The sequence below is a fragment of the Falco punctatus genome (genome assembly GCF_963210335.1).
Source record: "Falco punctatus genome assembly, chromosome: 7".
NCBI classification, from domain to species: domain Eukaryota; kingdom Metazoa; phylum Chordata; class Aves; order Falconiformes; family Falconidae; genus Falco; species Falco punctatus.
Genome location: NC_137587.1, coordinates 60,748,335 through 60,766,415, shown reverse-complemented (window position 1 = coordinate 60,766,415; position 18,081 = coordinate 60,748,335). Strand labels below are relative to the sequence as shown.

General features: G+C 43.7%; 1 protein-coding gene across 4 annotated transcripts in view; it reads left to right on the top strand.

Annotated features, from left to right (window-relative positions):
• The first annotated feature begins 2,702 nt into the window (after window positions 1-2,702).
• Window positions 2,703-18,081, top strand: part of ARNT2 (aryl hydrocarbon receptor nuclear translocator 2) — a 107,388-nt gene continuing 92,009 nt past the window's right edge. For 2 of the 4 annotated variants that reach the window (XM_080395350.1, XM_080395349.1), the window contains exon 1: window positions 2,967-3,130. In XM_080395350.1, the coding sequence (XP_080251476.1) occupies window positions 3,100-3,130 (31 nt within the window). In that variant the 5' untranslated portion in view covers window positions 2,967-3,099. Of the gene's footprint in view, window positions 3,131-18,081 lie in introns of all 4 variants that reach the window. The other 2 variants (XM_080395351.1, XM_080395352.1) reach the window with 2 other exon arrangements.

Below are 18,081 nucleotides of genomic sequence, written 5' to 3'. Positions count from 1 at the left end.
GCTTCCTCTCAGTTTTGTGGGCGGCAGGCAGCCGTTCTTCAACTGCTTTCCTTTAGTTTTGGGGGCAGAAGTCACCCCTTTGATCCCCCCAACCCCCAACAGCCCCCCAACCGCCCCCCGTCCACCCCCCCCCACCACCACCACCCCCCCCGTTTCATGGATGTTGGGCACACCACACCACCACCCAACCCCTAAGTTTCAGTGGCAGTGAGCCGCCCTGGGACCGCTTCCCCTCAGTTTTGGGGGTAGGAGGAAGCCCTCTGACTGCTTAACCTCAGTTTTGGGGGCAGCAGGGAGCCCTTCCACTGCTTCCCCTCAGTTTTGGGGGCAGAAGGCAGCCCTTCAATTGATACCCCTCAGGTTAGGGGGTGGCGGGCAGCCCTTCAACTGATTCCCCTCAATTTTGGTAGTGGGAGGCCGGCCTTCAACTGCTTCCCCTTAGTTTTGGGGGCATCGGGCAGCCCTTCAACTGCTTCCCCTCAGTTTTGGGAGCAGAAGCCAGCCCCCTGACCGATTCCCCTGTTTTTGGGGCAGTGGGCACCATTCATTATTCCCCTCTGTTTTGGGGGTGGCAGGCAGCCCTTCAACTGCTTTTCTTTAGTTTTGGGGGCAGCCGGCAGCTCTTTGACTGATTCCCCTCAGTTTTGGGGGCGGTGGGCAGCACTTCAACTGCTTCCCTTCAATTTTGGGGGCAGCAGGCAGCCCTCTGAACGCTTCCTCTGAGTTTTGGGGGTGGCAGGCAGCCCTTCAACTTGTTCCCCTCAGTTCCGGGGGCAGCGGGCAGCCCTTCAACTGCTTCCCCTCAATTTTATGGTGGACGGCTGCCCTCATACTGCTTCCCCTCAGTTTTGGGGGCAGCGGGCAGCTTTACAACTGCTTCCTCTCAGTTTTGTGGGCGGCAGGCAGCCCTTCTTCAACTGCTTTCCTTTAGTTTTGGGGGCAGAAGTCACCCCTTTGATCCCCCCAACCCCAAACCCCCCCAACCGCCGCCCCCCCCCCCCCCCCCCCGTTTCATGGATGTTGGGCAGACCACACCACCACCCAACCCCTAAGTTTCAGTGGCAGTGAGCCGCCCTGGGACCGCTTCCCCTCAGTTTTGGGGGTAGGAGGAAGGCCTCTGACTGCTTAACCTCAATTTTGGGGGCAGCAGGCAGCCCTTCCACTGCTTCCCCTCAGTTTTGAGGGTAGCAGACCACCATCTAACTGCTTCCCCTCAGTTATGGGGGCAGAAGGCAGCCCTTCAATTGATACCCCTCAGGTTAGGGGGTGGCAGGCAGCATTTAAACTGATTCCCCTCAATTTTGGTAGTGGGACGCCGGCCTTCAACTGCTTCCCCTCAGTTTTGGGGGCAGCAGCCAGCCCTTCAACTGCTTCCCTTCAATTTTAGGGTGGAGGGCTGCCCCCATACTGGTACCTCACAGTTTTGTGAGGGGCAGGCAGCCCTTCATCAACTGCTTTCCTTTAGTTTTGGGGGCAGGAGTCACCCCTTTGACCCTGCTTCCCCTCAGTTTTGGGGGCAGCAGGCAGACCTTCAACTGCTTCCCTTCAATTTTAGGGTGGAGGGCTGCCCCCATACTGGTACCTCACAGTTTTGTGAGGGGCAGGCAGCCCTTCATCAACTGCTTTCCTTTAGTTTTGGGGGCAGGAGTCACCCCTTTGACCCTGCTTCCCCTCAGTTTTGGGGGCAGCAGGCAGACCTTCAGCTGCTTCCCCTCAGTTTTGGGGGCAGTAGGCAGCCCTTCAACTGCTTCCCCTCAGTTTTAGGGTAGCGGGCCGCTCTCTGACTGATTTGCCTCAGTTCCGGGGGCAGCGGGCAGCCCTTCAACTGCTTCCCCTCAATTTTATGGTGGACGGCTGCCCTCATACTGCTTCCCCTCAATTTTGGGGGCAGCGGGCGGCTTTACAACTGCTTCCTCTCAGTTTTGTGGGCGGCAGGCAGCCCTTCTTCGACTGCTTTCCTTTAGTTTTGGGGGCAGAAGTCACCCCTTTGACTGCTTCCCCTCATTTTTTTTATGCAGCAGGTAGCCCTTAAGCTGCTTCCTTTCAGTTTTGGAGGCAGTGGGCAGCTCTTCAACTGCTTCCCCTCGGTTTTAGAGTAGCGGGCTGCCCTATGACTGCTTTCCCCTAAATTTTAGGGGTAGGAGGCAGCCCCTTCAACTGCTTCCCCTCAGTTTTGGGGGCAGCAGGCAATCCTTGAATTGCTTCCCCTCGGTTTTGGGAGCGGTGGGCAGCCCTTCAACTGGTTCCCCTCGGTTTTAGGGCGGCAGTCTGCCCTCTGGCCTCTTCATCTCAAATTTGGGGGCAGCAGACAGCCCTTCTTCAACTGCTTCCCCTCAGTTTTGGGGGCAGAAGGCTGCCCTCTGACTGCTTCCTGTCAGTTGTGGGGTCTGAGGGGCGCCCTCTGACCGCTTCCCCTCGGTTTTCGGGGCGGCGGGCTGCCCTTCAGTTGCTTCTCCTCAGTTTTGGGGTCTGCAGATAGCGTTTCAACTGCGTCTCCTCAGTTTTGGGGGCAGCATGTAGCCCTCTGACCGCTCCCCCTCTGTTTTGGCGGCAGTGGCAGCCGCCTGACCGCTTCCCCTCAGTTTTGGGAGCGGGGGCGGAGCCTTCAACTGCCCCACCCCGCCCCGCCCCTTTCGCCCGCGCGCGGGCCTCCACCAGAGCACTCTCCCTTAGGGACTTCGCGCCCCGTGAGGAGCAGCGTGCACAGGGGCCGCCGGTTCGAGTCCCGAGGGGGGCGGCCAGTGTGGGAGCGGGGCGCAGGGCACGTTAACCCCGCTCTTTGCGGGGCGAGACGCGGGGGGGTCCCGCCCGGGCGCCGGCGGCCGCGGGCCCAGCGCACATGTGCGGCCGCCCGGCACATGCTCACTGCGAGCGGCGCATGAGCAGACGCGGCGCGGGGGCCATCGGACATCTTGGGCCGCCCCGCACGGAGTGGGGAGCGCCTCCGCCGGGCCCCGGGGCGGGAGCCGCCCGCCGCCCCCGCGCCTCCCTGCCCGCCCGCCCTGGCGCCGGCTGCCTTCCCCTCACCCGCCTCCCCCGGGCTGCCTAGAGCATCCCTCCTCCCCTCTTGCATTTGTCTTAATTCTTCTCAGAGACAAGATGGCAACGCCGGCGGCGGTAAACCCTCCCGGTGAGTAGCTGCTGCTGCCGTCGCCCCCTGCGCTGCAGGGAGTCCGTCTCGCCCCATGTGGCCCCGCCGCACAACACGCCCTCCCCGCCGTAGGCACACACCCGGCCCCGGGACGGCGCGGTTCCCGCCGCAGCGGGGCGGGCAGCCCCCGCTGCTCTGCCCTGTGCCCCGGGCTCCTCCCGCGGGGCGGTGGCGGCCGCTGGCTGCGGCCCGGAGGGGGCGCGACGCCGGCGGCGGGGAGAGCGGGGCTGCCCCGGGCGAGGAGCCGCCCGCCCGCCCCGGGACCGAGCCAGGGAGCCGGGAGCCCTTGGCGGGTTCCTCGGGCTGCAGGAGTCCGGCTGCCGCCGTGTCGCTGCCGTTGGGTGTAGGCACTGCAGAAATGAACAGTTTTGCATAAGCATACGCGGTCATATGGCAGGGGAGGGAGCGGAGAGTCTGTGTTCCCCTGCCCGAGCCGGCGGGGACGGGGGCGGCGGGTGTCGGCTGCACCGTGCAGGCGTACGGCTGCCCTGGGAATTGGTAGGAGTATTTGGTTTTCCTGCTTCTACATTGGCCAGGTTTGTTGTCGGGAAGCAAAACCGGCTTGCGAAGCACTGCTTGGAAACACACCAGGGTGCCGAAACTGAGTGGGGGCACCTCAGGGTGTGCAGGGTCTTTGCCGTGCGCTTGGTTTCTTGCCAAAGGACCCAAGAAATGCTCTTGTTAATACTACTTTACTACGTTTATTAAGAGAAGAAACTTGCTAAAATTTTCTTTTTGAAATTTTTGTGAGGGAGGATGTTTCCTGATGCTGTGTTAGGTGTCTGAGATGCAGCATCTATTTTGTTGAGTGGGTGATAAAGTGGGTCTAGATGCAATGCCATGGTACATATTTTGGAGGTGTACTTGGATCAACAAGTGCCTGACACTAAAAGTAAGTGGGACGACGGATCTTGCACTGGGCTCAATACTAATAAGAGTATTTTTATCAAAGGCGCATTCCAGTTTTAGTTGCTTTAGTGCATGGTCACGTTTTGTCATTTTTTTGTAGAGCTGGGTTTGGTTCTGACAGTTAAGGGTCAGTTTGTTTGAGTAAACCCCAACTAACATTTAAAGGTTGTTCTTTATATTACAACCTGCTGTAGTTGGTCATGTAGTTGTCATACTGAAAGTGAATATGACAAATAATAAACAGTTTGGTTCAGTAAGTGTCAATGAAGTAAGAAGGAACAGCTCTTTGCCAATTAGATTAAGTTTTAATATCAGAATTCTACTTATTAAATGAAAATCAATATTTAATGGAAGGTTATTAAATTAATATTGTTTAGCCTCCAGGATACCAGGCTGTGCATGATAATGGAGAGTTCCATTGTGTGCACTCATAGCTAGAATCAGTGAGCTGTTTTGCAGACAAAGTAGGATACATACAGCCTTTTCTGACTTAAGTTGGGTTTGCCATTCTCCTGTCTGCTCCTCCAAGCTCTGCACTGAAGGAACAGCCCTGACCACTTAGAGGTCTGTGCTAAAACTGCTGAATTATAGTACAGAGCCTCGTGGCCCTTTTGCACTAACCGCTTCTGCTTTCTGTTTTTACCTGCCTGCAGCTGAAGCCACAAAAAAGATGTGGTTGCAGGAGGTATGGTATGCACACACCGCAGAGCAGCCTCAGGGTACGGCTTCATAGTTGTTCTCCCGTGACTACTTTGAATTTCGACAGCATTATGAGATTATCAAAGAAACATAAAAAAAATATGAGGGAAATGAGAGCCAAGTGTGTTGACTCTGTATGCATCTCTGTGCAATGATCTGACACAGTTAAAATTGACTTGCAGTCAAACTCAAACTCTCTTAAGCACAGATTGCTGGTCCACCAGAAGGATGAGGGGACGTGTTGGTTTCCTGAAGTGACCCAATACCTACTTCTGCAAGGCTGAGGTTACAGAGCATCGTTTCACTCCTCGTCTAGGCAGTTGGAACAGATCTCAGCTGAAAGACAAACTCACTGGCTGTTAATGATCCTCCCACGTTTTCTTTGCATGAGCGTTGCTGTCAGACAAATGTAGCTGTGCATGGACGAAGTCAAAATGAGGAATTTTTGAGTTGTAAAGAGGCAAGAAGAGGAGACCTTTGATCTATTATGCAGTGCTGTGTTTGCTCTACCACGGACAGCAGAAGATAGAGCTGCATGAAAAACCTTGATTTCTGGTGTGTTTTTTTTTAAATCACTATCTGTTGATTTTGTTATTTTTTGGATTAAATGCAGAGCAGTGCAGAGAAAAAATCAAAAGGTGTAGCAAGAGGATTTTAATGCTACTATTTTCTCTTCAGGCCAGATCCTCAGCTGGAGTAACGTGAAAGTAGCCCTATTAGTATTGGTGAAGCTGTGCTGCCTTACGCCAGTTGACTTTCTGATCTGCAATGTTAGGGGAGCACAATAGAGAGATTAACTTGTTAAGCATCTTTAATGATGATTAGAAATTACAATATGATTAAATTTTTATTAAGCAATTGTCTGGGGTTCTAATAACAGTTGATAATTTAGGCAGGACATTAACTTGCAGCTACCACTATATAAATACATGTGATTTTAGTCATATTCTAGATAGTGGAGTGGGGATTGAGGAGACAGAAAAGCTGTGTGTTCTCTAATTATGGATGTGAAAATCTTCCAGTGTGGGATCTCTTGGTACAGAATTGTGCACTGCTCTGCAGCAGCATCTTCTGTCTCACATTAAATGCAGATTTATCCATTTTCCCACTGATCTTTTTTAATGCAGAGTTTGAGTTATGAAAGTTCATGGGAGTGGGAGCCGTTTGCAGCCTTTCCTGGCTAAGGCTCCTGAGAATTGCAGTGACAGAGACCAAATTGTGGTGGGAGTAAGGCCACCTCTGTGGGCTTTCTGGGCTGTGTTAGATCTAAACTGATAGTTGTCCATAACTGCAACTAGACATTGTACTGACAAAACTGGGGGGGCTCTGTGTGATAGTCTTCTTTCTTCCTCATCCCACATGCTTAGCCTTGGGAATGGGTTCTGGTTAGAAGTCCTTTGTTCATTTGTCGCAATCTGTATGACTAACTGAAGTATGAAACACAATACAGGTGTGTGGGAAGCTCATCTGCATCGGCACAAAGCATCGGAGTTAATTTATTTCCTCCTGAAGTAAGATTGGCATATTAAATGGGATTTAAGAACAAAAAAATTGTGGAGGTGTAACAAGCATTTCATAAATCACTGCTTGCAGCAAAGTAACGTAGTGCCATGTCTGTTTTAAATATATATTTTTGGAATGCAAACTTGTCCATAATTGTTGCTACTTTGGGGTCAAATTTTGCTTAACTTGAGTGCAGTACGTGATGTGGTGATTCTTGTATTAGCCAAGTCGGGATGAAAACATAAAACGCTTAATGAACTCAACATTTTCTTGTCCTGAGACATTCCTTGGTCTTGGGTAATGAGTTCCAACCTGGCTTAGTCTGATGGGTGGTCCCAGAGTGGCAACTTTCTCCTGTGATTAGGTGATGTGAAATGAACTGGTTGTATCCTTTCAGTTCTTCCTGGTGAGTTATCCCTAGATGAAAGGGCCACCCTGGGTAGTACCCACAAATGTATTACCAAATGACACGAACTTGTAAGTCAAGTCAGAAGAAATCATGAGATTTCAGGGTTTTATCCAGTTACACTTAGAGGACAGATCCCTTAGGATGAATTTTTTGCTATGTTTTAAGATGTTGTGAATCCTTAGGATTGTATTCTTATATTTAATTGGAAAAAAATAAGAACTGGGTTGTTCATATAGTCACTAAGACTCCTTTAATGATCTCTTTCAAAGCAAAGAGCCAAAGTCTAAAGGTATGGAGAACAACATGTCTCCAGCAGGACACCTACTAGAGATTTGTTGAGAGAGAGAGAGAGGTGGTGGGTGATGAGAGAAGGGAGTTGCTGAGGCTTATGACATTACTATTACAACCACAGTAGCTGACCAGGGGTACTTTTAGCCTATGGCTAATCCAAGATATAAAAAAAAATGGGGCTGAACCTTGAAGAAAGAGGATTAAATAAACTGTCTTTACTTTCAGTTTGTAATGAGTTAACAGCAAATTTTATGTCATATCAGTGAAAACTTGTAACTCAGCCCTGCATCTGGGCTCTTGATTTAGGCAGGTATATTGAGTTCTGGGAGCTGGTTTTGTTTGTATGTGTTTGTGTGACTTGGGAGTTAAGTGGAGGTAGATCATTCTCCCGTTTCAGCTGGACATTCTGAGAACCAAATCATCTGTTAGCCATTCTTACGTTGGCTCTCAAGTTACTAAGTGCTTTGGATGAATTTTCTTGATGCTGCCCATTCCATATTCCCAATAGGAATTGCCTTTCTGAAAGTGATGATCTGGCCATTCTTTTCGTTAGTTCTCATACAGCTTTGAAATTGATGATTGAAAAAAAAATCCACTTCAGTGTTTTAGATTTCAAAATTGTCTGCTCCACTCAGAGCCCAAAAGGTGTTGTGGTTTATTGCTACAGTAGTTACAGCTTTGCCCTTTGTTACACTATAGACTATCCAGTAAACTCCAAAATCAATTTAACAGCATCCTGAGGAGTAAATGGAGTGTTCTAGTGATGGAGGTTATAATGGGCTGTGATATTTCTGGGATGCAAAAAAAGTAGTTGTCTAAGATAATGTTAAAACAAAGGTCTCAAAAATGGAACACTCGTTAGCTAATGGGAAGCTTAAATTGCAGATCTTTTCCTTTTTGTATTTCCCTATCTTTGTTACTGCAGAATCGCTCCTTATTTCAGTCAAACCGTGGCATGAGTTGATAGTGCCTCTTGAATTGTTCTGTGATAATGTTTTGTCCTCCAGGACTGTGTACTGAACAATAACTTGCATTGAAGAAATGTCAGGTTTTGATATTTCTAATATATAGGGCATACAAAAGATTTCATTTTTGGGATATCTCTTCTATCACAGAATATTTGTTTAAAATTTGCATATGTAGCTTGTGGTTAGTTCCAAATATTTTTTCAAATAGAATGTTTCCCCATGCCTCTTAATAAAAATGCAAAACAAAACAGATACTGCTGATTTCTGTAAAACCAGATGGTATTGCTGAGTTTTCTTTCCAGTAAGAAAAATTGCTATAGAGATTAGGTAGCACAAGAAAAAAAATAGCCTTTTCAAAAGAGTCAAGGCAAAATAACACTGTTGATGTAGTGATTATTGTTATTAAGAGGACAGAAATGGGGCTGTCATTATGAAGATGTATTCAGAGATTATGCCTAAATGGCTTGTGAAAATCAGATATATGTGTCGTTTAGGGTAATTTTTTTGGGGCTTACTGCTTCATAACTGACAAGTGAATGGAAAATGCGTTAATTCAGTGCTACCTGCAGAAAATACAATGTTATTAAAATCTGCAATAGAAAAGGGAAAGAGAGGTTTTGAGTTTAAGACATGGGACTTTAGATCTCGGGTCTTGTTGTAGATCTCTGGCAGATTTTGCAGTCTATCTGTAGCAAAGTGTCTTTGGGTGGCCAGTAGTATTTAGGGATAGAGGAATTGGCTGTGGATGAGCTGTTCTGTCTAGCGAGCACTGTGTAGTGCAGAGACACTGTCTTGGGTGCAGAAGTGTGCAGATGCCAACCCAAGCTACACTCTTTTTCTTGACTGTGAGAGTGTGCTCAATGAAGGTTATGTGGGAAAGAAATCTATGAAGATAGAGGTGCTCCTTCAGACTTCTGTAAGATAATCTGTGCAAAAAAAAATAGATTTGCTGGACGATGCAGGCCAAAAAATTGAAATTTCAGAAAGATAGGTGAGCACTTGCTGTGTGAAAGATTGGTACAGTTTATTCCTTGCTAACAGTATTTCCTTTGTTCAGGTGTAAAGATTTCCTGTCACTCCATCTGTATCAATCATTCTGTCAAATGAGGAAAAGAAAAATTTTGAAAGGCTGCATTTGTACATTTTCGTTAGCTTCTGGTTATAATCCAGATCAGATAGATGCACATTGTTAGCAAAGAAAAACCTTCATAAAATTAATCATTTATTGTATTCCATTTAAAAAAAAAAATCCAAAGGAAAATTAATTGATTGAATAAACCCACATGGACCAAATACCCACTTTTTGGCTACTCCAGAAGCAACTACTTTGTCACAAAATGTTGCAGGATTTCAGGAAAATCTAGCCTTTAAAGTGCATAAATTATGTGGTTTGAAACTCCAGTACCAAACATAGAATGCCAATTTTTTAACAAGAGCTGATTGAAACTTTCATCTGAATAGTCAAAATCTCACATGGATCTTGGTTTTATTGTTTACATGGATTAATGGCTGTAGTCATGCAATGGGTAATGAATTAGAAGCTGTTTTCAAGATAGATGTAATTTTCTTTTTTTGTACCCAAAGCACGCTAGTCTTCCTTGGGCAAAGCCATCTGCACAGGGAGAAAGAGAAATCCTTTGTTTTGGATACTCTACATATTGATGAATGTTGCTAAACTTTCTGCTTGCTTTCCTTTTTTGTCAGCTTTTATTTCACTTTTGCCCGTCTTCAGTGTTTCTATCCTACAGTTTCAATCCTGCCTTCCGCTTATGTGCCTCTACCTTTCTTACAACTTCTGTAACTACCATATTTTAACTGTGGTGCTATGCTGAGCTACATATTGACTTCTCAGTTACTGTTGTTTAAATGTAAATGAATCCTGGCATTGTACTGGAGCTACTCCCAAAGCTTTCAACTGCTTATAAATTCAGATGCCATTCTGTAGGTAGCATCTGAAGTCCCCCTTGGAGAAAAGTGGAACTTTTTCTGTTCTAAGTAGCAACTGTGCTGCCTTCCATATAACCCAGCAGCTACTAGAAGGTATAATCAGTTGGTTCAAATTAGGAGCCTCTATTAGTTTACATCTGCCCTAGATGTATATATGTTGCTGTTCTGTTCAAGGACAGCTTATAACATTCATTTCAAATGTTTAGGTTTGGGCTGCTGCGGTTTTTTTCATCTAAATGTCAACTGCATGTGACAGATAGAATAATATAAAATAATTATAATTTTTTCTCTAATCAAGCAAAAGGGGTGTGGAATTGTTTAATTACTGGCTTTGCCAGCATGCAGATGGGAAGGCTTTTCAGGTAAGTTGCTCATACAAAATGCCTGAAATGGATAGTAATTAACAACTGGCTCTTCATTGGTATGTTAATTACACTGCCATTTGTCCCGGTGCCTGTCCTTGTTTAAATGTTCAGTTACATTGAACTGAAGCGTTCACTTCCTGGCAAACACAGAATGTATCAGCACAGTTTGACTCTCAGATATATGCAAATATTTTATGGGAAGAGGCATGCCAGTAAATCTCCGAGCTGCAAAGAACAAAAACACTGCATATTTGTATTCCTCAGAGGTAAAAGCAAAACCTGTTTCTGTGGAATATACAGGTCTGATTTTGAAAAATGGTCTCCAGTACTTTCCCAGTAATAATCCAGAACACAATTTCATGCAAGTAGATGTTTTTAGGGACTTGTTACAGCTGGCTTTCTGTTAGTAAAGGTAGGTGGACATCTGGGTGCTGTTAAATGACCTTGCGAGGCATATATTTTTAAAACTGTATTGCCTGTAATACCTGGACAGAACTGGAAATGCTTTTAAGACTTGGGATAAAGTTGATAATTTTGAATGCAAGGAGAATTAAAGTAACTTCTTATAGATCATGTCAGTAGTCTCAGATCTTCTTTAACTTACAATTTAATTCTTTTGAGACTACAGATAGTCTTCTGTTATTGGGATGCTGTTTTGTAGAGTGCATCTCCAATCTCCAGATACTACTGCAATATGTAAAAACAGACTGCATCTGGTATGTCTCTCTAACTTAATCAGTAATGTCCTGAAGAGGGGCAGGCTGGTAAAATGTTGTGGCTGAGAGGGATGTCAGTATGAGGCTAGTATTTTAATTTGCTAAGCTTCTGTCACATGGAAAATGGTTAATCTGTCCAAGGCACAGTGACCCTCAACACATGGCAGAAGTCAACCCTTGCAATTAGGTGTTGATTGTAACAGTAGCTGTGGGAAGTGGATTATAGTAATAAAATTAGCTATAAAATGGCACTGGCTACTGTGTGTCACTGCCCTCTGAGTCATGTTTGATCTGTTCATTGACAAAAAAATTTATTGCTGTTGGTACTGCAGAGCCAACATGGCCATGGATGAGCTGGATTTCCATTGTTTCCTGTCCAACAGGCAAAGCTGCTAGCTCAATTTTGAGTCCAACTTTAAAGACTTAAAGCAGTATTAGCTAAAAAAGCTTGGTTTGAAATGCTAAATTCTTAATGTTCCCAAGCACTGAGAGGCAGCTCATTTAACAGCAGTCTGTGGCGGCTGGCCCTGTGAGCAAGCTTGGGAAAACCGAGGTCAGTCTGATGACTACTCCTGTGAGTCATGTTCATGTCATAGTATATGGGGATACCAATGGTTTCCTCAGATTTTTTATTTATTTATTTATTTATTAAAATCATCTTTTAAGAGATTGCCTAGCCTTCTGCATCTACCTCTGTCACCCTGAAAATGCTCTGCACTTTATGTGAGTAGTGGTTTGACCAGTAGAAAACCGGGCTGCATAATGAAAACTTCCCTTTATTTTGTGAGATTTCAGCAGCCATAGGAATACAATGGCAAATTATTGGAGCTATGTGAAGGTTTCAATATTTCTGGGATGAATGCTCCTCTGTTAATTTGTTTTGTTGATGGTTTCATGTGAAACAGCCAATTTTTCTGGTTAATGTAAAAGAAAGAAAAAAAGTTTGCCGTGCTGTCGCGTTTGTGGGAACAGCACTTGCATCTTAGCTGTGTTGTGTTTTTGCTTACCAGTGAAGGTTTGAAGTATGCATTTTCATTGTTGGAATTAAAGTAAATGACCCATCACTGAGAAAAATGCAGGAGCATTTTCAAGCTCTCTTATGAGGACTGGAAAATCAGATTTCTTTCTGAATGCGTGGGCATGTTTAATGGGTGGACTAAAGCCTGAATAACTGTCAGCAACTTTTCCTGTGCACATCTTACTGGCCCAAAGGTTCAGTGAAAGTAGCTTGGGGAGTATCCAGACTTGCATGGGCTGTGAAGCGTGGGTTCGATGGAGGAGCAGGGCGGGAGGGGCGGTGCCCCCCCACCGGTGGCCAGCCCCCCCCCCCCTCCCCCAGCGGTGGTCGGACCCCCCCCCCGCAGTGGCCGGGTCCCTGCAGGTGCCATCCATGGTGCTGAAAGGGCGCGGGGCCGGGCGCCACCGCCCGGGGGTACCAGCAGCCCCGCACCACTGCCCGGAGGTACCAGCGGCTGCTGGGGTGGGTTTGAGCTGTACCTCTGAGTGACAACCGGCAGCAGCTGAGGTGCTGAGAAGACGTGCTGCTCTCCCGCTGGTGATCTCCAGCAAAGAGGACAGTGGACTGCTGGAATGTCTTGAGTGAACGTAACAATCTTCCCCATGTTGAGCCCTGCAGAATCCAAATTTCACAGTTCCTACACAAGTCTTTAACAGGTGCACAGTGTCTCTTTAGGTTCTGTGATACCAGCTCTCTGAGTCGCTCATAACATCTATGAGTTAAGATTGTTCCAAGGGAAGCTGTTTCTTTTTGTCACATAGATGAGGCTGGACGGGATTCTCACTAAGAACAAAACGCGCTAGATCAGACTGTGCTGTGTGGAACTCCTATCCAAAAATGGCTCATCACAGACATTTTAGAATAAAGTATAAAATTTCCATTATGGATACTTACAAAATAAGACAGCAATAAAGAATTTTCTTCCTCCATTGTTGTTGATGGTCACTGTGAAGTACTTAGGTTTATAAAAGTCTTTGGGGCTCCTTGTAGTTTATTCAGGCTTTAGACTTGGTTCTTGAGCGGTCACAGCTGTTGGCTTTTTTAATTCTAAATTAGACTGAGTGTTTCTGAACTTGCTGTACTTTTTGATGTCTTCCTGATACAACAAATGAACCTGTGCCTTTCTGAGATGTAGTAGTCTTCTGGTTAAATATATCTTGATACTCTTTCACTCTTCAAACTAACATCGTACATTTTCAAATTGTTTTCTGGCTCAAGACATAATTTTAATTTTTTTAGTGGTGTCCTCTTTCTGCTTCTTAAGCTCTTTGGTTCTGAACTGTAAATGGGACTGAGGACTATGGTGGTTTTTAACATTTTAGTGAAAGCTGCCAGTCTGAATATCTTTTGATCACCATATTTCTTCTTTTCATTACTTGTGTTTCTCCGTCTAGGTTTGATGCCTGTTTTAAAAAAAGAGAGGCCATGTAAATAATAAGTAAGTAATGTTTGAGGTTCAGCAGCTGTAGGATGGCACTGTAAAACAAAATCTTAGTGCTGGGGTACAATAGCTGAATTAAAAGATGGGTGGTTTTACTTACTGGCATTTTGGTTGAGTAGAATCTCTTGGAGATGTGTGAGTGGGTGGAAAGAACATTAACATGAAGTTCATGCTGAATTATGTTTTGCTTGAGGAAAGCTATTCATTAGTCTCATAGCTGGCACATGTCTTTTTATTCCTTCTCTAAAGTAGTATCTGACTACTTTGATGAAAAGGTTGATATGACATTAAGGAATTGGTTCTGCCTCATCTGATGATGTGCAAAAGCCTTTCTGCCCTTGGCACAACTGAATAAGACATAGGCAGCATGCCAGTCCTCCCTTTGCTCTAGGAAGGGCATACATGTGGTAAATGTTTCAGGGTACGCAGAGGCATGGCTCCGTCTCCTAGAGTGTTACGTGTGGAGGTTAATAATGTATCGGAGTTCAGCTCCAGAGCTCATTGAGTCTTCAACTAAACCCTTTTGTTAGTATTGGTTTTTCAAGACGGTCTTAAGGACAAAATGTTCCTTCATCATTGCTAAATTTAAAATGACTGTGGTAATTATGAGTAAGAATTTCAGAGACCAGTAAATTCTCACTGTGCAGAAAATTTCTTGGCTGTTACAAGCTGCCTGCATTTTTCACTTTTATTGCTGGCTGGCTATCTCATGTCTGAGAACTGACTAGGGAAAGAAGGCGGTCTGGTGGTACAGGCACTGTACAGGGTTCAGATTTACTACAGAATTTCTGCTTAAACTCTTAACAAGTAATAGCTCTGTGCCACAGCTGAGTCTTTGTTTCCTTTTCTTTCACCTCCGGTTTGCATGTCATGTTTACAAGACTATGTATTCTGGGATACTTTTTTCATATGCATCTATTATAAAATGACATATTTGTAGCAGAGTGTGGAGTCCTATCCTGGAGCAAGCAGAGAATATTTTTATTTTTTTTAAATTGTGAAGTACTAATTGATAATGGTTTAATAACAGACTTTTAATAACATACTTTTATTGCAACCATATTTGTGTTGGATTAGCAAAGACTTTTTTGACCCTTTGGGAAGAAGAGGAGATAAAATGCAGAATATACAGCTGCTTCCTCCTTGGAAACAAGAAGTTATTTATTCCAGGCACATGAATAACCATTAATTTGTGTTTTCTTTATCCAGTAGGTATGATGTTGGGATAATGTGCTTTTTAAGCATCTTGGCAAAATATACACATAAGCATAGATGGATAGTTATTTCAGTGCTGAACTACCAATGATCCACCTAGCTTTAAAGTCTTAATATAGGCTTTACAACTTACTTCTCCCTGTCTTGATTTATGGTTGCTTTTGTCACTTAATTTGCCTTTGAAAACACATTAATTTGTTCTCAGCCAGTTACTGTTTGAATTAAGATTGAGAGCAAAATATTCATTGCTTCATACACAAAAGAAATGATCAAACTATATGAAAAATACAGTTATACAGAGTGAAAATTATGAGATAGTTGTCAAGTGTGTGTTGTGTGTTTGAGAGTTAAATTTATAAATGCATTATATGGAGGTATTTGGTTAGCATGTTAACTCAAACTGCTCTTTAAATCAAGTTAATGAGCTGTCACTGGAAGTAAATACATTTTCAGAAATCAAATCATGATTCTTTCTAATGTTGAAATGTAGTGATGAAGTATTTGTAGTGATGATTTCTTGGTAAGTGCATTTGGCTCCCACTAGTAGTTTGCTTTGTTGTGTAATTCCCTGTAGTAGCTGGAACCTGATCGCCAAGTTTGGCATTCAGATTAATTTTGTATGTCCTTTGTACTTGTCTGTGCTGCTCTTCAGTTAGCAAATACCAAAGCCGAAAACTTAGTTTCGTCAATATTTACAGACAAATACTCAGCTTGTTTTTTGACAAACATCCAGTTTGTTTATAGTGAGGGTTTTTTCAGTATTGTTCTTCACTTCTGTATTTGGTGTATCCACAGAACTGTCTGTATACTTTTGGGAGCAAGTGGCTTGTAATGGATGTCAAATGATGTTTAATATGAATATGGGGACATGGAAAAATAATGTTTTGTTGTTACAAATTTTCATTCGTTTAGTACTTCACTGGTAGAACATCCGGTGGATTCTTGTGTTTAATAATTCTGAAAAAGCAGTAAGAGCATGGCCATTACAGCTGATCGCTTCTTGAAAGTCTAGCAGAGCTTACCTGCAAACATCATTTTCTCTCTTATTTTAAAACTGATAATTTTAAAAAAGCAAAATATGAGATTCAGTGTTATAAAAGCTGTTCAGGAAATAGCTCTGTGAAGAAGTAAAGCAGAAAAAAGCATTCCAAACTTCATGACAAATTCCTGAGTGTGTAGTAAACCTAAAGTAACACTAAGGAATCTTCTGCAGCAGAGCATAGCAGTGTTTTGTATTTATTGTATGCTTATGAAGTTTTCCCTTATGCTGTAATGTTGGGGTGTTTGTTCTATTTGGAGCATTTGTGAGAATGAAGAATTCTAGAAAGGGATGCAAAAAACACAAATGTAGCTACCTTTGAACTTCTGTGGAGTTTTTTTTTGGTGGTGGTGCTGGTGGTGTTATCTCTTGTATGTCTGCAAATATGAGAAATTACCTAAAAGGTAGAATGTTCTAGGAAGTATAATTAAAGACCCTGGGACAGTGAAAGGTAGAAGAATCGTAAGACCTTTATTTTTAACTTTTATTTTTTTTGCTTGCAGAAAAATTCAAGTTTTGGGAAACTCATCTTCAAAGATGAGGCTAGCTGCTAATATAGGTTGGTATGTCAGAGCAGTTAAGACTTCAGATGTTCTGAGGGTTGTCCTCTGCGGGAGGTTAAACTCAATACATCCAGGTCTCTGACAGGTGCCAGTTGAATGTTGTGGAAGACCGGTGTACTCTTTTCAGGTGGCTGTTCAAGGTCCATTTGGATTTGAATCTGGAATTTTCTTATCCACAACCCTTTTCCATGGTCTGAAGGCTGGACTATAATGCTTCATAGGCCAGGCCTGGAGTTCAGAAAAATAATGGTTTGGAGTTAATAGATCACACAAGCAGTCTGTTCACTTGTACATCTCGTTTGAGTCCTACAGAGTTTTTGATCCTTGTTGCTGATATGGGAAAGTGAGGTTAGCTGTTTTCTCCCATCTCTGGAGAAAAAAAAATTAAAAGAAATGTTAATCAGAAAATCTCCTTTGACTTACTGGAAGTTCAATAAAGGATAAAATGAACTGAACATTTAACATGCGAGGCTTAGGCTGGGTTTTTGAAATTGAGTTAAATGTGTTTTTTTCCCCCTGCAGTTTTCAGACAGGGAATGTTGCATTAGAAATTACGAGGAAAGGGAGCAGTACTAAGCCACACCCTATTTTTAGAAGATGTTTTGTGATGAGTAGTGATATTCTTTTTAGGGTGTTTCACACAGATATTCTTGGTAATAAATTGGGATGTGGAAACACCTGAAAGGCCAATTAATTATCGTAACATCAAATAAGCATCATTTGCTTGTTGATCAAGCAGAACTGAAGTCATTAGTGCTATCAATAAAGTATTTAATGAAAACAATAGCGTTCTGATTACCCAACAGTGCCCAAGGACACTGTAAATATACTGATAATTAAGTATTTGGTAATGCAAGTTGCTGTTCTGAATGAAATATAGAATTAACATATCCTTCTGAGGCACACTTTAAAAAAATCTTTGTAATAATAAAGGCATTTGAAGGGCATGAGTAAGTAATTTCCAATGAATGATTTAAGTCAGAGTGGTCTAAATTTTACATCCACGTAGCTGGACTTTGTTTTTCTTGAGCTTTCTGCGGCTGGTGGGGTGTGGGTGTCTCTGTATAGCTCTTTGACCTTAATTTGGTCCCTGGCTTGCAGGGTGGCTCCTGGGCCACCACCACAGCAGCAATGGTTGGTTTAGTCTCATGTAGTTTGGCAGTCACCACTTGCTCAGAAATAGTCCTGCTTATGAGCTCCTCTGTGACTTGGCTCAATAAGACAACTACCAGCAATGATTTCTCCTGGTGATTGACTCCTGGTCTGTTGTAGTAGGCAGGTCAGGTGCAATATACCACTTCTGTCTTGGTCTTGCTCCTTGGATTTTCAAATTTTTAAATTTAGGATAAATCTTATAAATACTTGCACCTGTGAACTTAATGCTTACTGTGCTTGTCCACCTCAATGAAAACGGATTATAAGAATATTTATGGGAAACAATTCTAAGAGGGAACCAGGAATGAGTTAATTCGCAAAAACATCTCTGCTCATTATTTAAGAAATATCTCGTCACAGTTCTTCCACCTTAAACTAAAAGTTGCAGTCATAAATACTGCCTTGCATGCTCATGAAATCTGATCGCTGGCTTCGATTGTAGTTAAAAGAAAACAGGGTCAAGAATCAAGTTACGTTGGCTTTCAAGTCAACTAAAATTACTTTCATGTGAATTCTGTGCATTTCTGGGTAGAGGGGAAAAGTGAAATAGTTGAGAGAAGGCTTGGATTCCTAGGAAAGCTAGGCTACCTCTGATCTGCATTTGATTAAGATAAATTTTGGTCAGTGTTGTAGGCAGATTTATTGCCCATTACCTGTATTTATTTGCATATTTATAGCTATTCAGTATGTTT